This window comes from Macrosteles quadrilineatus, unplaced genomic scaffold, assembly GCF_028750875.1.
Source record: "Macrosteles quadrilineatus isolate MER2022 unplaced genomic scaffold, UCM_ALF_1.0 Scaffold_3__2_contigs__length_128488019, whole genome shotgun sequence".
NCBI classification, from domain to species: domain Eukaryota; kingdom Metazoa; phylum Arthropoda; class Insecta; order Hemiptera; family Cicadellidae; genus Macrosteles; species Macrosteles quadrilineatus.
In genome coordinates, this window is record NW_026542596.1 from 31,167,083 (window position 1) to 31,191,695 (window position 24,613).

The 24,613-nt window shown below is 33.2% G+C and overlaps 1 protein-coding gene across 1 annotated transcript; it reads right to left on the reverse strand.

Moving 5' to 3' along the window:
• Positions 1-1,932: 1,932 nt before the first annotated feature.
• Positions 1,933-24,418, reverse strand: LOC128989955 (probable actin-related protein 2/3 complex subunit 2). The gene is made up of 7 exons (XM_054412127.1): positions 24,225-24,418; positions 15,734-15,827; positions 13,209-13,308; positions 11,143-11,329; positions 9,286-9,506; positions 5,954-6,155; positions 1,933-5,038 (listed from the first exon to the last, which is right to left on the reverse strand). The coding sequence occupies exons 1-7, from the start codon at positions 24,296-24,298 to the stop codon at positions 5,011-5,013; spliced, it is 906 nt and encodes a 301-aa protein (XP_054268102.1). The 5' UTR covers positions 24,299-24,418; the 3' UTR covers positions 1,933-5,010.
• Positions 24,419-24,613: the final 195 nt, after the last annotated feature.

Genomic DNA, 24,613 nt, shown 5'->3' on the forward strand with positions numbered 1-24,613 from the left:
CACAGAATATAGAACCTTTAGGTTTCTATTTTCTATTTTCTTTGATCGTAGTTATAATAGTCAATCAGCTGATCATAGTATTATTATCTTTTAAGTGTTGCCAGCCTATTTTTAAGCGTACGGTACACGGATTACGTGCATAATAAAACCACGCTGTTTTGTGTTGTTTAGTTGGAATCCTGATCTGCGCCAAAGTATAAACCATACGACAGTCGACAATAGTTATTTGTGTTAGTGGGCAAAGGCCTTTTGCACTCGTGTTACACATTATATTTTTCCTACAGTCACTAAAAAGCATATAAATAATTAGTCTTTCAAACACTATACAACACGTTTTTAGGTTCAGCTGGCAACACAAATAGGTGCCCTAGAGAAAGTAGTACCCGGTCCGTATCACTCCGCTATTTTTCCTCGACAAGAAATGTGCTCCGCGACTTGAGAAAATAGTTCCGTATGTTTTTGTAATTTGAAGTGGTTTCCGCACCTAAAAAATGCTTTAAAGGTATTTTCTCGTTTATTAAGATCGTAGGAATGTTTTAAAAACGTTTAAAAGAAAAGTCCAGAAAGTTCAGAAATACCGAAACTATTGTCAATCAGCTGCTCATAGTATTATCTTGTGTTGCTTAGCCTGGCCTATGGTATTATTATTATCTTTAAGTGTTGCCAACCTATTTCCAAGCGTACATGGATTACGTGTATAATACAACCACGCTGTTTTTGTGTTGTTTCGTTGGAATCCTGATGTGCGCCAAAGTATAAACCGTACGACAAAGTATAAATATGCAGCAATTAGCAGCTTTCTGTACTATAAACAGTACAAGGAATCCAGCTTTGTCAGGTGATTGTAGGAAAGTAACTGTTGATTTCACATTTCCATTCCACACATCTGGTTGAAACATATTAATTACTGCACGAATATTACTACTGTAGTTTGTTATGAACAGATCATTTATTTCTGTTCAAGTTGGTTATTTGAGTTTAAACTTTCTTTCTAGTTAGTTCAAAATTGGGAATTTTTAAACTAAATAACCATTAGTTACATGATAAATAACTATGTTACCATTTTTTACTCCTGGCTTAGGTCTCTTGATATGGTATTTACAAATTATTAGGCCTACCTTTATATATTTTTTTAGAAAAACTTACATTACCTTAAATTGTTTCAATTTAAAACAAAAGTAGTGCTACAGCAGAGTACGATTCTGAGGGTGGAATTCCGTGCCATACAGTTTTTGAGATGTCAAGATCCAAATTTCTATAGCTGATTAATACAATACTATATATGAATATTTTGTATTAACTTGTATATGAGCAATGTTTATCAAGGCAATGCCGTAGAATCCCATCCCGCAAAAACGAGATCTCACAGGTTGCTAGCCTTAGTGCCTGGGGGTTGGAATTTCACTACCTAATTTTGACCTAGATAACAAACCTCATCTTGGTAAGTTCACGTTTCTAGTGCATTATGTCTGTGGTCCTAACTAATGACAAATTGAAATATGATTTCATCATTAGAAACTAGCCCTCTTCCTTCACAAGTTATTGGGTATTTTTAATGTGCTGAATCAATGAAAACAATCCTACAATTGACTGGAATACCAGTGAGACACTCCCACCCCAACAGTTAACACCTGAGGTGAGAATATTTTGTCTGTTCCACTTTTTTATACATATTTCAAGTTATTTTCCTATGTTTTGGGGATGAAATATTGAATTAATTCACTGCAACAAAAACCTTTTGTGCTAGTCTGGCAATAAGTTACTCTTTAATATTCAATCAAGTAGAAGAATACTAAAATCTAAATTGTACATAACCCTTGAAAATCAGTGAGTCTTTAATTATTAAACCTCTTGAATGTGACATGTTTATTGAAGAATGTGTGGGAAACTGTGTGGGGAACTAATTCAATAAACAAAACATTATTAATACAATTGTTTAATATTTACAATAAAATAACTATTGAAAATACTTTGAAAATTAACTATAAATTACATGAAATAAAAAATACAACAATAGAGTTACTTCAGGAAAATTATTTCCATAATATTAAGTATAAAAATATATACAAAATAACATAACCGAATAAATGCATTAAAAATAATATTTTGTCATTAATTACAATAACTTTGAAAACAAGAATCAAATTTTACATTATTCTGTACAAGTCTAAAAGATTTTGAACAGAGGTATTCGATATATGATAAAATAACAATATAAGCAGCCACTACTGCTCACGAATAAATACTTCATTATACAAACAGGCTAAAATTTCCTAAATTAAGTGTATGCACCATGAACGCAATATTGGGATGTATAAGGAGAAAGAGAATGTAGATTTACCAACATGGAAGCTGAAATATACTGGAAAACTCTTAGCACAAGTACTAACAGACTGTGCGGCAACATGTTATGTTGACACAACATTGTGATTACCCATGTTGGACAAATGCTGGATACAGCATACTATAACATCCCTCATCAATACATTGACAAATACAAAAATAACTTATATATAACACATTTTTTCCTAGTAGTTTTATAATAAAACTTGGTATTGTGCAGTTTTTACCTTAAAAAATACAACTCATGTAAAATTCAGCAGATCACGATTCTTATGATAAAGAACAGAATATGCTTATAATAAGATATAAAAAAGTATTCTAAACTAATTATTCAGATTTAATTTTAATGTACATTTTAATTGTATGTGTCTAACAAAATATTAAAGAAATGTAGGCTACTTTATAAAAAATACAAACAAGTTTTGTAAGTGTTTTGTAAATATGATGTCAATTGTGCATTTAATACAAAAGGTCCATAAAGAGTGAATTATACGTATGTATGTAAACATATATTCAACATAAAGAGGAATTTTGAGGCCAAAATTGAAATGGTATGGTTGAAAAACTTGATATATTTACAATTTTATAGTAAAATCTGCACAATGTTTTTGTTGACAACACTGGTGTTGGTGTTATAGAGAGGAACAGCCAAAACTGGGACTGGGACACATCCTCTAAGATTTAACTCAAATAAGTTTTTTTCCCCACAAACAACTTAAGCAGAACAAATTTGTTGCAAAAAGTTATGATAAAATATTGTAATATCTGAATTAAGAACTTGTGGGATCCAACCAATGGCAATGTTTTAATAATCAATTTAACATTTGGGTAGAGATAGATTAAACAATTAATGCCACAAGTGTGAGTCAGTGTGCATACGAGTGAGATCACAATGACCTCATTATGACGCATCTGATTGCTACAACAAACAAAAACTCCAAGAAACCATTATAGACCGCTGGTCTCTGGTGATTGATACAACAAAGCTATTGCTTTTGAAAAGCAATCTTGTTGTATTGCAACATCTATTTCAGTTCACACTGTAGTAAAATTTATAATCAATAACTGTGCTTAAACTGAAATATAAAATTGAGAAGACCAGCGATTGTTTTCAGTGTTTGTTATAAAAGTATTTCAGCTTTTTTGAAACATCAATTTTGTCAGATTCTTTTTAGGCATTATCCATCGAGATGGGGACGCCACCTTTGTGCGTATTTTACCCAAATATGAGTGAAGGATGAGCATAGAATGGTGTGACATGATCTGTGTAACTTTTTATTTACCAAGATCAGCTGATTCATTAGCCAGGATCATTTTATTCAAAGCCCAATAATCAGAGACAGAGTCCAGTTTCGAACCATCAAGAAGCTACTGACTTTTCTCAGGATCGATGCAGCAACCTTTCTATTGTTAGGCGAGCACTATAACCACTCAGCTACCCAGCCAGTTGACAAATTCTGACTTTACAAGAAATCCACAAAAACATGTAATTAAATGGCTGCCAGGCTTAAGAAAAAACAGGGATTGCAATAACTAATGAGTACCAAAAAAAAAAAAACAACTATTATTAAAGTACTGTAATCAAAGAAAATTCATAGAGGTGTGTCTCAAGTCAATATTCCTTCCATAGCCAACCTTTTACAACTAAACTTGATCTACTTTGATTGTTAAAAAGTGTATGGCTTTATTATAAAACACTAATCATAATTTAAATAATGCTAACAAAACTGATCATTGGCGTTAAAAATAGTATTGCGTAGAAATCGAAGAATCCATTCAGCTGATCTATCATAATTAATCACAGGGATTTTCTTGCATATTCACAAGTCTTTACATGAGTTATAATAATAACAAACATATACATAAACCACTGCCACACAGTTAAACACTCTTACAACTAGGTCAACAATTTTAATTGAGCTACAATGCGATACTCTGCAAAGCTGATCACCATCCAAAATCCTCAAGTTTATTAAAAGTTGGATAAACTTTTAAGTATTAAAACAAGGTTTTTATGTGCATGTGTGAAGTTTGTTCCATTAAACCAAACAATTATAGTATGCTATTTTAATTTAATCAGTGTCAACTATTTTGTTTCGCAATACAATCTAAGAACATAAATTAATCATTTAAGAGAACTAGTTTTTATCAGAAGATAAGTAATCTAGCATAAAGACCAGTCTTGATTTATTTCGACTAGGATATTATTTGCCTTACAAAAAAATTACAAGCAATTGGTTGTAGGCCTACTTGGAAATAAAAGCAATTAAAAGCCTATAAAATTGCTCTTAAATAAAACGTTATTTGTGATTATTAACAACACTAAATGATTAGTATCAACAAAACCAACTAAGAGCCTAATATAAATAATTAAAGTCAAACGTAGTTATGCTCGACTCATTCCATCTGTAAACTTGCACTCTAATTTTGTCAAATAAGCTATCCGAACTCACATCCTTATTCTAAATAATGGTAACCATCTCTAATAAACCAACTCAAATATGATTTTAAAAGCAGAAAACCTTATTACAATATTATTTTAGACAAACCAAGTTGTTTACATGTTTGGTGATGGTACTGTATAGGCACTCCAGTCGAGTGTCCGTGTGGCAGTGTAGTGGCTCCACGGCCTCCGTTTGTACACATTTACCTACTGGCAGCAAGTAATCATTCCTTCCTGATGAACGTGCGACCCCTACAACACAAGATAAGCAAATGTTAACTGTTTCTTGAATGAAACACTATGGTACTGTACTTTTTTCTATGTTTTTTTTTGCCTGGAACTGTGTATACACAACACTTCAGGCTATACCTTTTAGGATTGTGGAATTTCCAAATAATAAACTCCATTGGTGATTGGCGGGACCTCTGGGATTGAAGCATCGCACTACCAAGACCAGCTTGCTCCCCTAATACTACTGTTAGCCTGACTATAAAAAATAAGAGTGTGCCCTAAACATAAAGTACGCAGTTAATAAAACAAACAAGTTAAAATTTGACCTTTTAAAACCTACAAAAATTATTAAAAGCATGATATTTGTATAAATTACTGTTACGTGTTATTAGCTGTATTGGCATTGAAATTGATGCAAACGGTTTCAAAAATTCATGAAATATTACAATAACAATCAGATAAACAGGACTGCGAAAAAGAAAATTTTTACAGCTGACAAAACTCATTGAAGATGAAATCCCCAGTTTAAAATGAGTGTAAATTACCATAGTACAGATTACAAGACATTCACTTTTTATGAACTCACTAAACACTTATGTCCAAAAAAATAACATGATGTCTAAAAGGTGATGAAGTTTTTTGGTAAAAATAGCTTTAGGCCAGGAATAAGATTTTGATATGAGATTTAACAGCAAGCTCACCTTACTGACGAAAATAGATTACAATAAATTAAAATAAATTACACAAATAAATCAAAACAATTTTTTGGAGCTAACTAGCTCCTTCTTCATTAGTAGACTATTTCTACTAGTGTATATTATATGTCTTTGTTATTGTCAAAGAAAGATAATCAACCAGAGTGTTCATGATAAAGTATAATCTTTGAAAAAAATAGAAGAGATTTCATCAAATGAAAAAACATAGTTTAATACTCACGTAATGGTTTTCTTCTCGACGTTCTTGGGTTCAGGCCTTGCACGATTGAGCACTTTCAGGAAGTCTGATGTCTTAGCACGCATCCGAGAATGAATGTACGCTTTTGAACATTTAATATGGTAGTGCAAGTAATGCCGAAACATGTGTATGAGGTTGATAGTGTTCTCTCTTGCAGTCCGATTTGTATGCCTTGGAAATAAAACTGAAACAATGAATCAAAAATTAAAATCAGTTAGTTCAAATTAAATTCAGCTCGGTTTAAATTTTTGGGTATAAAGCTATTCTCTAAAGCCCCCCACACAATATCAAACATGCCGCCGGACCTGATCTGACATCGGACCCAACATCCAACAAGTCAGGTGTTAAATATCAGTTTTGAAATGGATTTTGAGACCACTGTAGCTGTTTGTGCGGGATTTTTGTGTTTGCGCAAAAAGAAGAAAAATAGGCGATGTTGGTCAAAACCGTGGTTGTTAGATCGAAACCAGTTTAGCCACATTACTTCCATCAGTTATCACTGCATCCATCCATTTGTTGCACTTTTCCATCAGGATATCGTACCCCTCTTTATGCGCATGTTTGTTACAATAGAGTTTACTTTTGACATCCCACAACGCCTTCTGGTCTCTGTAGAGTTCAATAAATTCTGACCAGAACTGTTTGATTATCATTAAATGACATTATGGAAAAATGGGACAATAACTTCACAGCACAACTCACTCATAAAAATACAAGTCAACTGTGGCTAGTCGGGCGAGCGGCTCGACGGTTTCCCACACACGTTCCAACATGTCAGGCGGACGGCTTGAGTCAGGTGGTGCTACCGGACAGAGCAACCGACGCCGACCTGACTTATCCGTCGAGCATGTCGGGTTGGAACCCACAGACTGTCCAATATGTTTGACAAAACGTTGGATCCCGACGTGTCCGTCCAACATGTTGGATAGTGTGTGGGGGGCTTAATTGTGTGTGTTTTAAAAAGTAGGAGTACTCTTTAAGTATGATTTTATAGTCTGTGCATTGAGATTTTTAAGTTTTCTTTTTAACTGTATTGTTTACTTACAAGCTGTCATTTTCTGTGTAGAATTATCATTGTGCTACATTTTATTATTTATTACATTATTTTAAATTTAGGCTAACTATTTTACAATGATTAAACGATGTCAAAAGTAACTTAGGCCTACATGTTTTGATAACATTATGCAGAAAGAAATAGCTTATCTAAACTCAACGAGCCTCGTTGTAACAAAATATTTTATATAACGACTCTTTGGTTTTGTTCCATGTGATTCGTTATATCAAGGTTGCATTGCAATTTGAAAATGACATCCGATTCACAAATTTAAACTTTAGAAGCAAACACTTATTTACAGAAATTTTGAGGGTTGTCAGTAAATTAAGGTCTTCACTGAGCTTCTATCGCATCAAAGCGAGCTACAGTCAACAGTCAACTACATCAATACAGTCTGACAGAAGTTCTTTACTTCATTCTTTACATTTCTTAGTGGTTTTCAAGCATATGCGATGATTGGACCCAAATTTATAGTAGTAATCAAATAAAATCATTTATTGACACAAAAATAAACGTTATATGTAAACATGATGTAAAGGAAAATCAACACTCTCCACCATGTTTCACGAATATATTTTTAAAATCTGAGGCATAAACCGCTATTTGAATCCACCATTGTGGAAGGACATAAACGAAGTGAGGTGTTCAGAAGCAGAACATGCACACAAGGTACAAAGGGAGTTTGTAGGTGTTGGTTGCAAAATTTGCACAATGCTTAGCTATAGTTCGGCCGCTTGCGACCTCCTCCAGCATTGGTTTAGCATTAGCGCGCAGGTCGTTTTCTAAGTGGCCGAACTATAGTGACCAAAGTTAGAGAGAGATTTTGCATATAGATCGCGATGGGAATGAATGATACTGCCAAACTTATATCTCTGGGACTAAAGTATTCTCTAGTAGTCTTAAACATGCATACAAGTGAATTTACTACAACTTTAATCAATGTCTTGATGAAAACTAATAAACTCTTGTTGACGGACTATTGTAAATGTCTACGGCCATCCACCAATTCCATGAGCCACATTAGCACATTTACTAAACCTAAACACTTTTCTAGGTGTAGAATCAATGATGAGGAGACAAAATAAATGCACTTCATGAGACAGCCAAATTAAATTAGGGCAAATGAAATTATTATAGCCTACGTATAGGACATAATTTTGAAGTTATTGAACAATTTGAATATCTAGGGGTAATTATATCAAGCAGTAATAGTGAAGAAATAGAAACAAATTATAGGATTGCTCAGGCCAATAAATGCATGTCCGCTACTTGAAAGATATTGTTGACTTCAAAGATTCTCTCGCATAGAATAAAAATATATCATACTGTAAATCGACCAGTTTGAACATATGGATCTAAAACTTGGATTTAGAAAAAAAGCACAAAATTTTTGTTTTTGAAAACAAAATGTTTAAGAATGATATATGGCCCAACACAAGAAAATGGATATTGGAGAAAAATGCATAATTAGGGAGATAAGGAATATGTACAATGATTATGATGTAGTAGCACAGGTGAAAGCAAGGAGAATAAGGTGGGCAGAACACACACTACAGAGAGAACGGGGGTGAATAACACTACCGTTCACTAAAAGAAGCAAGCATAGGAAAGCCAGAAGGGAAAAGACCATTAGGAAGGCCCAAGAAGAGATGGTGGGATAGTGTCTAGACCTCAGGGAAGTGGGGGCAGCAGTGGAAGAGGCAGAAGATAGAGAGAGATGGAGAGCAGTTGTTGATGCGGCCAAATCCCGCCTTGGGCATAAACGACCATGGGAGTGGTGAGTGAGTGTAAACACCTTCCTGCATATACATATGCCAACTAAGAACGGATTTCTATGGAGGTTGCCTCCCTGTTGCAGAAATCTTATCACAGAATATTATGCTTCATTGGAGCAATTTTCTTTAACATATATTTCAGGAATTGTAAAAAGACTAATCGCTGCATAAGGGTAGGAAGTGGCTAGAATTGTAGCGAATGAAGTAAATAATCCTTTCATGGTCTTGTATGGGGGGGGGGGCTTGGTCTCGTATTTAAGCTTGCTCAAACTTTAGCATGATGGGAGCTCAATGGGGACATTAATCCACAGACAACTCTCATACTTTAATCAAGTTAATTCTTTATGGCATATGACATATCAAGTAGTATACACGTTGTGTAAGTAATCTGGAAATTTTACTAATATAAAAGGTGGAAACATTTTGTTTCACCTCTGACGTAAAACCAGCATACAATTTATAGTGTTCAAATCAAATGAACTCACCAAATGTGATATATCCTATATTCTCTCCCACCAGAGCGTTTGAGTTCTGCAACTCCAGTGGCGGCTCTCTATGGCTGAAGAGGACTTGCGGCGCCGTGTGACTCGCCCTGCGCCCTTCTTTGAACTCTTGCATAAACACTTTCCCTATCACTATGTCATTTTCATCCTTAAATATTGTGCTAAATACTACCGTTACTCTGTCAGACTTTGCTTCGACATACCTGGAAAGAAAACATAATTATTAAGAATATTATTAGGGACACTGTGTTGATATTTGGAGAGTTGTAATTATGTAATGCCACTACAGAATGCATATAAAGGCAGGGGGGCCATTTTAAAGTAACATATGATAAACATTATAGTATAAACATATAATCTAGAGGATTTACTGTTGCAAAGTCAGTTACACCCCCTTAGGGTATTACGAGGGAAAAGCTCCGATTTATTTCACAGTTTTGCTAATAGATAAGAAAAAATCATCTCTCAATTAAAAATAAATCGACGACTATGACAAACCTAGCTGGTGGCCCGTTCTTTGCATGGATACTGAACGATAAGATACAGCAAACCCTTGATCAATTGACATAAATGGGACGGGCACAACTAAGTCTATGACCTTGTTGTATGTCATTGTGATTGTGTGTTATGGTCTACCACACATTTGTTTAATGTTCTTAATGTACCTGTGTTCATATGTGTTATGTTATGTTTTATGTTCTTATTCTAACCAAAATCAAGAAAAATAGTCTGGATGTCAATTATTTGGTTTTGACCAAAACAAATAATTAAAAATACATTTAAGTAATTTTATAAGACATGGCGTAAACAAGTAGCCGTAATATTTTTAAATTCTGTCACAACCTGAGACTGTAGAATTGTTAAGGTACGTAAACCTATTTATTACATGTCATAAATAATCATGAATCAAATTAATACTAGAGTAATGATGAATACAAGTTTCTTTATAAAAAAAATGATACAAGTAACATTCATATTATGTTTCAGCTCTCTAGACTTTTTGTTACAGTTTTCGTAAAATTAAATTCTTATAGCGAGTATGAAACTACAAGAAGAATTTCAACTTGTAGTTTGTGAGACATAATATCTATATATTTAATTTCGTAAGCAAATCGGTCACCACGAAATATCTCGAGCTCGGAAAAAGGTAGCATGGCTGTTGAGGATTCATTTTTAAGCTTAAGGTCCAAGGACGGTGGGAAAAATATCAGAAGTGTCAAAAATTAAAAATTACCCCTGCTCTGCCCCACAGGCCGTCAAAGATCCAGTCATTTTCGAATGGAAGTACCCATACAGTGTTTTAAATATACCAACTGATGTAAACGTTGCATATTTGTGTGTTTATTGATTTTAGTGTTCTGTTTTTAGGTTAGAATGGTAATACAGTTTTGACATGTATCGTGTTAGGGGAAGACTGCGACTAAATGTGTAAAAAAATGTGTATTTAATTTTACTTTGTATACATAGCTAAAAAGCAGCAATTGCTGCTATGGTCCCCTAGATAAACTTAATTAGTTAGTTGTTAAGTGTAAATAAAATATAAGGGGAAGTAGTTCTTATGAGGCACTTGAAGTATTGAATCGGTGAATAGTTAAAAAAAAGTAAGAAGTGAGTTAAGTACATATCAGTATATCAGCAATCTGACTATAAATCCTACTGAAGTGACGACACCTAGCCCGTACCACTCCTTGGATTTTATCAGTGTGTAAATATTACAAGTATCTCTCTATCTTACACTCTTAACAAAGGCCTACTCTTTCTTAAGCTTCTAATGATTTTTGCAAATATTTAGCCTATGTTGAAAAAATTAAAATTGCTGCTTACAAATTAAATACTTACATAGTTTCTTCATTTCTATAATTGATAACTGCTTGTTTGTGTCCCTCCTCTCCTCTTTCTTGGAAGTCAAAATATTTTTCAAAAACTGAAGCAAAACAATTCCTTTTCAAAAGGCCGATCTTTTTCACAACTTCTTCCCAATTGGTAGGTATGTTGTCTAAACTTATTAGCACCGAAACATTGTAACCTGTAATGATTGTTAAACAATTATACTCAGTATAATATAATCACAATTAACAAAGGAAATTTAAGACAAATATTCTTGAGAATATTTGAAAGAATTGAGAAAAATGTTTGTTACTATAAATTTACAGTCCTAATGACTATGGAGAAAATGTATAAATTATATATATTGGCAAATAACATCTAAATTTACAATCTTTAGTCATTTGATACCTAGCTTCCTGGGATAATGAGAATACATAATCCTCAAAATGTTTTAGATAAAATTAAATTTAATAAAATATGTTAAAATTCATGTCTTCTTGAAATAGCCTACCTATATAAGTTTCCTTATTGGCTAACCTAATCTATGTAACCTGAATCAATACGATGCAGTTATCTTATTGTAGGTATAAAGATTTAAAAAAGTTATATCATAGGTTCATAGGTTAGCCTATATGTGTTATTAAATTAATTTTTAACAGGTATCGGTATCGAGTGCGGAATCAAGAATCAAAACCAAGTTGTAGAATCGGTATCGACCAATTCAGGAATCAGCCCAACACTTATGTATAGGAACATTTTGAACGATAGATTTCGGTTATCACTGATAATAACTTAAGATGATTTTCGCCTAACTTGTTTTGAATTGGCTTTCAGCCTTTGCCATTTTGTTAATCTTGTTTGGCCTATCCACCTATACTGTAGTGGAGAAACTGTGAATAAATAAAAAATTTTAACTTAAGAAATGTAAGTTAGTTGATAAATACAACTGTCGTAGTAATACGACAGTTATTATAATGTGAATTTTTATGTTATATAAATGATGCTGGTGGTGCACTCTCATGTTTACCTCAGAACAATCTTTGTTTTTATGCAGACGATACAAATCTCAAAGTATCGGCTGAGTCAGTGCAACAAGTTGAAATTTTAAGTTTTGTTGAATTGGCAAACATTGGAAACTTTCTAGAGCAAAATAAATTGAAGCTTAATCCTAAAAAAAACTAATTTTTTAACTTTTAAAACAAATCAAAATAAAAAGTTAATTAAACCAAATATCATGTATAATGCAGAAGAAATTGAACATAAACACAGTACACAATTTATAGGTCTAACTGTGGACCAAAATTTAAACTGGGATGAACATGTTGATAAACTCCTTTCAAAATTATGTTCAGGACTATATTCACTCTCTAGAATGTCTTATTTTTGTAACCATAAAACATTAAAAAACATATATTATGCTAATGTCCATTCGCATTTATCCTATGGTTTGTGCCTTTATGGTTCAACTACAATAGCAAATTTGGATAGGATACTTAAACTTCAAAAAATAGCAATGAGAATAATTTTGAAATTAGAACACAATGAAACAACCAAAAACAAATTCAAAGAACTGAAAATTTTAACGGTATATGGCCAATATATTTACGACACAATTATTCTAGTAAAAAACTGCTTGAGCACTTCCGAGACAAATTATCAACCATACAACACTCGGCATAAAAAATTCCTTATTTCAAGTAAACATAAATTAAAATTCTATGAAAAAAAACCATCCTATATAGGATTAAAATTTTTTAAGCATCTTCCTAATGAAATCAGAAATGAACAAAGCAGGAAGAATTTCATGAGAAAACTAAAACTATATTTAGTAGAGAAAGCATTCTATTCCCTGGAAGAGTATTTTTCCACCTCCCCTCTTAGCGTTAGTACATAATTGATTCAGTTTTGAATATTTTCATTTCCTGGTTCTTGGTTTTTGATTTAGATAATGATCCAAGATATGCAAATCTGTAAACTATTAATTTAAGATAGATTTAGTTGACACCACTCAATGTACAACACTGTACTTTATGAATAAAGCATATTTGATTTGATTTGATTTGATTTGAATAACTCACCATCTTCAGGTTCAATCAGCAAGGAGGCGTATTCTCTCCTCAAAAGTTCATCCGCTCCATGCTCTTGCAGTTGTTTGTAGAACTTGAGTGAAATGCTTGTCTACAAAGGATAAATGAAATTGGTTTCGATGAGAAATCAAATTATTTAGAAAGTTTAACCTTAGATTTAAAATTGTATTCATCTTGTTTTAGTGTTTTATTAACAGTCATATGTACCTACTGCAAACAAAGGAACATTTAAACAACATATCTGAATTACTATTCAGATGGGAACTAGATGGCCTAGTATTTAACACCCCGAAGTAATGCATAGGCTTAATATAAAACTCCAAAGGTATTCCAACCATGATTCAAAACCCAGCCTGTAGGCATACACAGTGATGGAGATCAGTAAAATTCCTGAAAATATCTTGTTTAGGTTTCCTTAACAGCCAAGAGTTTAAATATCTGTAATCCTAAAACACTGACATCAGTGGTTATAGTGCTTGCCTAGTAGGCCCTAACCAAAGGTCAACAGTTTCAATCCTAAGCTAAGTTTCTTTTAGTTACAATGAACTTATTCATCATTTCAAACTGTTTTCCGTCGTATTTGTTATATGTAGGCCTACGGTATAAGCTATCCTGAGTTGTACTGATTTGATTTGTATGGTTTTAAAATGGAGATGTCCGTTGAAATAAATAAATCCTGAGAAAAGTGTGTAGCTTTGTGTTGTTTCGAAACTGGACCCAGCTGTCCTTGATCATTGGGTTTATAATAAATGGTCCTCCCTAATGAAACAGATGGTCTTCAGTAACAAAGATACACTCCATTCTACATTCACCAGCTTCACTCATATTTGGGTTTTAAATACACACATATGTGGCAGCGTCCATATCCCAAGTGATAATACTGTAATATATAAAATTAAAAATCTCTAAAAACCAACTATTTTCTGATGTACCTTGATAAAATAAAAAGATGTTCGAAAATTACTAATACAGGTTCTATAAATCCTAATTGAGTAGTAGGATACAGGGCCGGATTTCCCAATAGGCCCAAGCCTATGGGCGCAAGCTCCCAGGGGGCGCAAGGCCGAGGGGAAAATTATTTTTTGAATATCTAGAAATCAACATAAATAGCCTTAAATTAAGACATCATGCAAATTGATTTTTTTTTATCAGGCTAGTGGAGTTCAAACTCAAGTTTATTAAAACAAAATAATGGTATTGCCACTGCCACTATGCTGGCTCAATGGTCGGGGCTACTGCTCGGAGTGATTACGGGCGCATGCCAATGTTATTGTCGAAACACACTTACCACCATAACCTCGCAAAAGGAAAATTAAATGATAAACCGCAATGTTTACGTTAACATGGTCAGACTTATATGACACACATTTCGTAAATAAAGATTACTACAGACAGGAAATTACTTATAAATCTACGATTTAAGGGTTAAGTTCACGAGTTGTGCTTTTCTTTCTTGTTATATAACCAGGGAATTTATTTATTTATTTATTTATACCAACGGTCAAACCAATACATAAATATGACAAAACTTATATAAGACTAAAAAAATAGACATTTTTGATGAAATTTTAGCCAACTTGAAGTACATTCAATAAATAGATTAACAATGATAACAGAAAGATATAAGATATAAAGATATAAGAAATAACAAGGTATAGATATAACAAGATATAGATATAACAAGATGATATAACGATATAACAAGCAACAACAGTGTAAATAGGAAATAAATATAACAAAATATAGTAAATAACAATGTAAATATAAATATAAAAAGTAACAATGAAGCATAACACGGACAAGAACAACAAAACAATAATGATAAATCTACGAGGAACGCAAGCTGCTAACGAGTTTTTTTTTTTTAAACTATGAATGAGCTACTGTTTATGATTAGATTGTCTTATTTGGTTAAACAAGGTTTAAAACAACTGAAATACATGGTTTATAATAACTGAAATAACAACAATTGTCTTCCTGATTCATAAAAATGAAAATTTTATTTAGCTTAGGAGATATGTTTAATCTATTATATCACTTACAGACTTAATGTAAGGAGTTCATATTTTGTTGTGCCTGCAATTTTAAGCCGCCACAACATCAGCTATGGCAATGCTTTGTTGCATGAATGTTCTGCGGGTCATATTTGTTTCAGTCCCACAAACGTGAGCTGACTATATTTAATACGGAACATTTGCTAAAGTGGTTAAGATGACGTTATTTAAGGCCTGAACCAAGTTAATTCCTCAAAAACTTGCAATGATGGAATTGCATTTTGGAGTGGTGACTATGCAACTTATGTGCCTGATCTAGTTTTTACTAAAGGTTTGTAGGAAATTAACTTTAACCAGATTTAGGGCCGGAAAAATCATTGGGCCTAGGGGCGCAAATGTGATAAATCCGGCCCTGGTAGGATAAAGAACAATAATAGATAAAACAATATCCAAACAAAACTAGAAGTTTGAGTAGGCTAATATGTCTTGCACTAACTAATAGAAACAAATATTATCTCTTACCCGAACTTTGGTTTTATCTCCTCCCACATTGGAAATGTGGAATAACGCTCCATCAAAGTCAGCAATACTGATATCTATCGATTCTGGTTTATGGCTGAAACAAACAAAATTTGTACAATACGCGTAGGCATACGTTAAACATGAAGAGCAAAGATATAGTTAGGAGTTACTTAATCACATCTGGTTTACACTATTAAAAAGTAACTTACTGAACAAGATTGTAGGCCTATACATAATCACTCTAAACTTAGCCTAGGCCTACTACGAAATTCTATTGAGGGCCTAACCTAACTTACATAAAAGCAGAACAGTAGGCCTATCTTAAACATAGTGACAAAGTGGGTTTACCAGTAAGTTACAGAAGGATGCAGGATTGTTTAGATATTGACGTATAGGATAGGCCTACTATAGAAGAATTAGGCTGCACATTAAAATGACATAACTTAGGAATGTGCCTACAGCTACTAAGTCAGGCCTACACTCACTAAGCACCATGATGCTATGAATTTGCTGCACAGAACATACATAACTTACAACCTCCTTCGATGGCCGATAATCTTAAAGTCAAGTATTAATGCAGATGAGTGGTACGATCTTCTAATTAGTCGTCCCGTAATCCAGCTACTAGAAGGTCACGAATTGTGGATATTTATAGGCATGCACTACGGATGCAATAATCCCTGGTGTGCATTAACAAGTACTATTAAGTGAGTACTACAACTATCCGCAGTACTAGCCTGATAATTAAACCAATTTGTTAATACCAAGACAAAAATATGAGGTTCGGATTGCACTACAAACCCCCTTAGGCCTATTTAGTTGCCATTAGCTGTATGGGCTATTAATTAACAGCTGTGACTAAGGAATATGTCGGCCTTAGTCACTAACAAGACTACAAGATCGCACTACTCATCTCCAATCATACTTGGCTTAAAACCTAAGTTACTTTGTATGATCCATCATTTCATAAGATAGTTAAGTATTAAGTAAAGTGACCTAGTCCAACTTGTTCTTTTTGGACACAGCTGTTAATTAGCCTAATAGCCCATAATAATGATGGCAACTATAGTTTATAGTGGAATCTGAACCACATTTATGCCTAGTAATCGACGAATGGTGTAATTATCAGGATAGTACTGTGGATAGTCTTAGTACTCACTAAACTTAGTGGGGACGTCAATACACGCATGGGAGTATCACATCCACAGCGCATACCTACCTATAAATATCCACAATTCGTGACCTCCTAGTAACTTAGCTGAATTACAAGACGATGCCACTGTCCCAGTCTTAGACCTATACCTTAGTAAAAAAATCACCTCAATTGAAAATAATACCACTTAACTTATATAAGATAGCATTTTTGCTATACTGATCTTCAAAAGACATAGGGAGGGGGGGGGGGGTTATATCTTGAAAGGCATTTTATTGAATGTCCTATCAGACCAAAAACTCCATGGGTGAGCCTTTATTGACCAGCATATCAAACTTATTGGTGTCCTCAAAGATCCTAGCACAGGTCTTCATAAAGCGTTTGGATGGTCGGGATTAATGCTAAGTATTTGATTGGTTATTATTGGTGGGACCTGACCTAACATTTGAAATAGGCCTACCTATTTGTTTCTTTGTGCAACTATCGGACATGCCGACAGTACTGTAACCATGAGACAAAATGTCAAGGATGCTAAGTAATTACTTGAACAAGTGATATCAAGAAGTTTAAGGTGAAATGAAGCTAGCCTAAACATATTAATTGAAGAAAATCTGAAAGCACAATAACTATGTCAAATAACACTTGTAGGCCTAATAATAGCCTAGTACCTGGAGACCGAGCTTTGCTCGGGGAAAATCATTCCCCCACTCTGCGATGCCAGCCTTTACTACTTCTTACCACAAAACTAATAACAACAACTAAACGAAATAATCTGCTTGGAATAATTCAGTAAGGCCACCAGAAATTATGCGAATCGGTGTATTGTTAATCAACGCTTAATGGTACTCATCGGACTCCTTTTCTTTTGTACTGTCTTTTGTAAATAGGCCATATGTGCATGCGCAAGCTGAGGTGCCCGTGGGTACAGAACGTCACGTTATGTCTTAAAATGTAAACAAAATGACAATAATGGCGGAATGTTTTCTCATAAGGTCCATGTTAAATTTTCAAAAGTTTGTACTCATATTATGGCGAAAATAAATTTTTTCTGGCTATACCACTGGTCTAGAACTTATTTTTGACACAGAACTTAGTTATTCCGTAAATATAAACGTTTTTGTTAGAGCCGATTCCCAGATCGAGTTGACAAGTATTCAAACTTTACTCGTATTATATATAGAATATTTACACATACACTGTTTTCTCACAAGACGGTAAATACATAAAAAAGTTAAAGATGGCAACTTCAGTGGTGATCGATTTCGGTTGGACACTCCAATCATCATCAGACCCAATAAACTTATCTAGGTGAATTTTCCACAAACTTACTTAGGTGTTAGGATCTTTGTAACCGTCTTGTTCGAGTAAACAGAATAGGCCCTAATTGTAGGCTTAAAAATATTGTTATATATTTTGTGCTTTCAGGTAATTTAATAAACACGTAACTTACGATGCTGATAAAGAAGTCTTCAATAAGAACCAGGAATAAAATGCAAAACTAAGCGTAGGCCTGGGTCTTTGCCCTAGAGTAAGGAAGGGGCGTTATCACAGTTTTTTGTACACAACGTCACCAGCATAGCGTAGTCACTAGTCAGTAATGTAACTTAATCTTACTTAGGCCTACTTATTTGATACTTACGAGTGCTACCAGCACTAATTTGATGGGACAACTCATAACTTACAGAATCACAAGAAGTAAGTTAGTGAAATTATTTTGTACCAACTCAGAAAGCCATAGATTATTTTAACCCTACGAGTGTCCATAGTTTAGGCCTTAATGTCCGCCTATTTTTGGCGCATTTGCAAGGTTTTATTAAAACGGATCTGAGAAGCTTAAAACAATGTTAATTCTACTGTTCTATATATAGTACCATTTTGTTTGGAAAATCATGGGCTTCAATATTAATACATAAAACATAAGGAACATTTGTTTCAAAAAAATTTTTTAGGTAAAAAAAAATATTTTGGAAAATTTTCAAAAAAAAAGTTTGCGCTCAATGAAATTGTATAAATTATAGGCCTATAAATATTTGAAAATAGCCACTTTGTTCTAAATTTTATGAGGATTACAAATATATAATAATATAAGGAAGTAGATTTGCAAATAAATAAGTTATGGGCAAAAAACAGATTTCAGTACATAGCCTAACCATAGCTAGGAATCTGGCTGATATGTAATTTACATCAATATCACTACCTTCTTCTTCAGGATCATCAACCAGCCCTTCAAAATCACTTAAATCTTCTTATAATGCACCACGTATATCACTACTTTTGATTTTTAACACTAAAACAATGATAAACGTAATAAAACACATCAGTCATCGGTCCGAGGGTAACCTAGCTATTTACAAATACGCACGTCAGCTGTCTGCTACAATTACGATCGGCTTGGAGAACATAAAGCACTTAGAGACAGACCTCTGGAGAAAGCGTAGAATATAACGAAAAGAACGATACCTAACTCGATCCAGTTCAATCCGATTCAGTCAGTCATAGAGCCTTCGCCGTAAACGATGTTCGTGCGTCGAAAAATCGACGCGTGACACTACACAAAGTGTGACGCTCGGAGGGTTAATTTCATTCCAGTTCTAATTAAACTTAATTATTCATATTTTTGCAAAATATAGAAGGTAGGCCTATTTAGAATATCTAACGGCTGTTCTAGGGTTTAACCCTAGGAGTGGCAGATCGACAGAAAATGTCGATTTCAAAATGTGCCGCTGGAGTGGCGGGCGACAGAATATGTCGATTTATGTAACATTTTTTTCAGTTGCATGTTAAGCACATTTAAAGTCGGTGAAATGAAATGACATAACTCTTATACCAATGGAAAGATAAGATTCCGAAGTTTCATTTTATTATAAGAATAAACCTTATAACATAAATACATCGATCTTATAATGAGTTACATTTAAACGAAAAATACGCGCGAACTCGCGAACGCCATGTTTTGTTGCGCAACCGTCAATGATGAGTCATTTCAAAACTAAATAGCAGACGTAATTTTTGTCTGTGACAAAAGCAAGTGGTACCACTGTAACAAGCATGAAGAAATCTTTTATTCTGTATAAAGTATAACGTCATAATACATTCCAACAGCTGATGAACAATTTTTGTAAATAGCCTATTTTTACGTATTGTTCATGTGGCGGATCGACATAAAATGTCGATTTCTAAATCGCATATATATACAATGTGAAAAGTACAAAAACATTGTTTTATATACGCTCTTGTAGACGAAGGGCAGTAGAATTCAATGTTGTTAGGCTGGTCACACAAATAGAAGCTTTGGATTTTTCAAAGCTAAAGGAACAGAACACTTGTCATCGTCTAACCTAAAATGGCGGCGTCGTCGTGAGTTTTTGTCCGATAACAAAGACGAAGTGTGGGTTTTATCCCTAATTTTACAGTGTAATGTTCGTTTTAGGTTTTTATTTTGTATTAGGCGAAATATTTATGCATTATTTTGCATAAATATTTATACATGTGTGATCCAAAATAGGATAAAAAGTTAGTGAAGTTTTGTGGGCTATAACAGCTGATCAGTTGTTTTGTTTACATTTTTGCTTTTGTGAAAACCAAATATTCTATTACTTATCTTATTTAGTTATTCTTATATAGAATGATATTATTGGCTTCAAAAAATGTATGGTTTTATCATATTGATTTATTAGTAGAGGGCATTTGTGGATCTATCAACGTGTAGTTGAAGAAATTGACGTTTCCCAATTTTTCCGTATTATTGCTAGTAAATTTATAAAAATAATTCTTTTGTGTATATTATGATAAGGTAAACATACCAAATACCGAACGGTCAAGGTTAGGTTATGAATTAATCTGTAAAATATATTTATAGGTATAAAGTAAGCTTTATTTGTTGTTATTAAAATGATTGCTTATATTTCCAGATTTAATTTTCAGCGTTTGAAGTCAATAATAATAATATTTATTACCAAAAATTGTGTTTTTTTCAACCAATACCAAAAATTTTGAAACTGCCTAATACCGAATTCGAATTTCCTAATACCGAATTTGTGCCGCCTAATACCGAACGGCAATTCCGCCGGCGCCCAGGAAGCCCAAAAACGTATTGAAGTAATTTTTATTCTCATTTAATTCTTAAATTATATCTCATACAAGATTTAGCAAATAAAAAATAACTAGAGTTGAGTTAAAACATGGTTGTGAAGGGGATGATCTCATTACATCAGCTGGTATTGGTTAGACATTCTCTGGAATGTGAGGCATGTAAGTGGAGATGGGGTGAGTTGACCTCTGGTATGTTTTTTGCATATTTCAATATAAACAAGGACAGAATGATGTCATGGTTATATAATGTAGGAATGTAGAGGGGCTAATCATGGCAGTTCAGATGGTATTTTGGGATTGGCATTCCCAAGAATCTGAGTCATAAGGGGTGATGAGGGTGTGTTGGCTCTGGTTTGTTATTTTGCTAAATAACATTTAATAAGTAAGAAAGCTACTACGTTTTTGTGAATTTTAAAAATATATAGGCTAACTATTATGATATTAGCTGTTTACAGTTAGGGTACCCTAAGTTAATAATTTGTAAATATAACAGAAAAAAACGTAACATTCTCGGAAGTTTGGAACTGCTTCAGTAGGCCTAACACTACTTTCTGATAAGAATAACATTCCAAAGTATTAAATATTTGTGAATTTTGAAAATATATATAATTATAAAAGGTAATAATTACCGATTGTTAGCTGTTTACAGTTCATAATGTGTATATATAACACTAAAAACGTAAGGTTCGGAACTGCTTCAGTAGGCCTATGAAAACCATTTATCTAAAATTGTTTCAAAGTATACATTTTCGTAATTTTTGGAAAATTTATAATTTTAACTTGTTATAATTATGTATTTTATAGCCATTTACAATTAATTTATAACTAAAATTATGCTACGAAAAACGTAACAACGCTCGGTAGTTTAAAACTAGCCTACTTCAGTGGGCCTAAAAAGACCATTTTCTGCTAAAAATATTCTTTTAAAGTACTCTACTTTTATAAAATTTGGCAAATATATGATTTTATTTATAACTAATATGGTTTATATAGGTATTTGCAATTAATAATAAGTCAAAATCAGTAAATATAATCACGAAAAACGTAACAATCCAAAATTAGGAAGTACCGCTGCCTAATTCCGAACATGCGTTCGGAACTTAGGCTTAGTGTACATTTCGCCATCCTAATTCCGAACGGCTAGAAAATTAATTTTAAAATAGTTTCTGGGTCTTTATTATGGCTTAAAATGACAGAAAATATTTAAATTTGCATTTTAACAACTGTACTTTATCACAAATTGGCCGGTATAGTTATTTAAAGCCTAAGAATCTCAACCACTTTCCTAAGGAAATAAACAAGAGATTTTAAAAATTTGCAAAAACTGTGTACAGCATTACCAATCACGGCTTACTGGATCTAGTGGCCAATGACGATCTACATCACCATTTGTCTGCAGACAGATTAAAAGCCAACGAATGCTTTAATCTTAAGTAGGTGTTGATCAGATGAAGCATATGCTTATTATTTGAGACGAAACCCGGCGCGTTCGGTATTTGGCAGGTGTTCGGTATTTGGTATGTTTACCTTATGTCTATGTAGAGGAATAAATTCTAAACAAAATGCATATTTTGAATTGTGCAATAAAAAATTACGTTACATGTGACACGTGTTTGCTTTCGAAATAAAATTTGAAAAATTTATAAATTTTCTTTTTTTTTACTTTTTTCTAAAAATCTACCTTTCTAAAATTGGTTTGTATTACCATTTTTGAATTCTACTGACTATTACGAACAAAATGAATATACGGTTCAATAGTTTATCTCTACATACTAATTTTATACAGATTTTTGAAGAACTCCCTTACAAATTCATCAAAATGAGCGTGCCACGCCACAAAGCACATACTGAAAATCGGTCTCGCCACTCCTAGGGTTAAAGTTTAAAAACTTAAGTAGGCCTAGGCCCAGATTATTCCAGCCTATGATGGGCTAGCCTATAAATGATAAGTATCTGTGACAGCAATTTTCAAAGGTTTGCTCCAGCCTTACAAAAGGAAATGAAACTCGCAAAGGCTAGCCAATGCTTATAACTTGTGCCCAAGCTAGGTAAAAACTGAAGATAGGCCTACATACTTAATTGGGCATTTAAGCTTCAATGATGGTTCAGTTAAAGATAAAGCTTTCTTGAAGAAATGCAGTAACTGCAGAATGCAAAATGTCACAACCAAATAAGGTCATTGGTAGACCTATGTATGTCCAATAGGCTAGTTTCTCTTGAGTAAGGATTTGAAAAAACATGAATTATTGAGACTACGCTGCATTAGATTAACGGTTTATTTAAATAATAGACTAAAGATATAACTACATGGTTCATTATTAATGTTTTTTAACCGTTGAAAACATTAGTTTTTTCAAATTCTCACAACCAAAATAAGACGTTTAAAGAAGGGCACTCCACCCCTAACTAGTGATGGGAGAATCGAATACAGAATCGAATAGTATTCGAATACAGCCCGAGTATTCGTAGATTCGAATACTTCAGATTCGTACGAATACTTTTTTGTGAATACTCTTGACCTCAGATTTTGCAGGATTTCTTGCATCTAGAAAGCGAATTCGGGGGATTCAAAAATGTATTCAACACTTTTTCAACTACTGAATTCCCTTTTGAATATCTTACGAATCCGTAGCATTCGTAAGAGTATTTAATGTTTTTATTGCAGCATTTGTTTTACCATTAGCCCTATAATTTACATAAGATTATTATTAATCGTTAACATTTAGAATATATTGGATATTTAAAATATTAGGTTACTACTGGTAGAGGGCAATTGAATAGAATTTATTATAACTACAACCGATTTATATAGTTACATGGCAAAATAACATGCATATCTGATGTAAATTATCCATAAAAATGAATAAGACATATTATTTAAGATATTAATTAGTTAATATAATAGAAAATAATACATTAATAAGACTGTAACTGACCATGAAATAATTATAAGTCAAAATAAATGTACCTTTTATAAATCATATAATTTAAAATTACATAGAATAAATTATATTAATGAATTAATTACTTTAAAACTAAATAACAGTGGCCAAAAGAACGGGAAAAAAGAATTACACACTCATTTTCCATGCTTTGCATACTCAAAGGTGTTCGAATACAAGTATTCGTAAAAGTATTCGAATACAGGGGAGGCTACGAATTCACGGTATTCGATTCTTTAAAGTATTCGATTCTCCCATCACTACCCCTAACCGGTCTAGGAGGTAAGACGACAAAACTACTCACCCAGCCAAAGCATTCTTAAATTTTAATGTGAGCGTTTCTTCCACAATACGGTTATTGATCTCTAACAAGATCATAATTTTGTCTCTATTATAACTTACAAGTACACAAACATATTATTAAAAATAACCCTATCCTACAAAAACTGGGTGTAAGCAACCGGAAACTAGAATATGACTAACTTCAACTTCAGCCATGAAAATCGTAATTGGCCTGTGATTGGATAAACAGGCCACGTGACACGTATCAAGGGTAGCCATCTTGATCTCGTCAATACTTATGATTCAAAGAATTAGTATGTAGTATAAAGAACAAAATTATTTTATAAACGAGCAATTAAAATTTAAATCTGCAAAATACAACAAAACACTACTTATGCAAATTTGGATTTA

What these genes read in the sequence shown, in the direction of transcription:
- LOC128989955 (XM_054412127.1), bottom strand. Translation starts at nt 24,298, where the DNA reads ATGATCTTGTTAGAGATCAATAACCGTATTGTGGAAGAAACGCTCACA. An exon ending in TATAGGATATATCACATTTG is followed by an intron (nt 6,156 to 9,285) that starts GTGAGTTCATTT and finishes TCATTGTTTCAG; the next exon opens with TTTTATTTCCAAGGCATACA. An exon ending in GTCGAGAAGAAAACCATTAC is followed by an intron (nt 5,039 to 5,953) that starts GTGAGTATTAAA and finishes CTTGTGTTGTAG; the next exon opens with GGGTCGCACGTTCATCAGGA.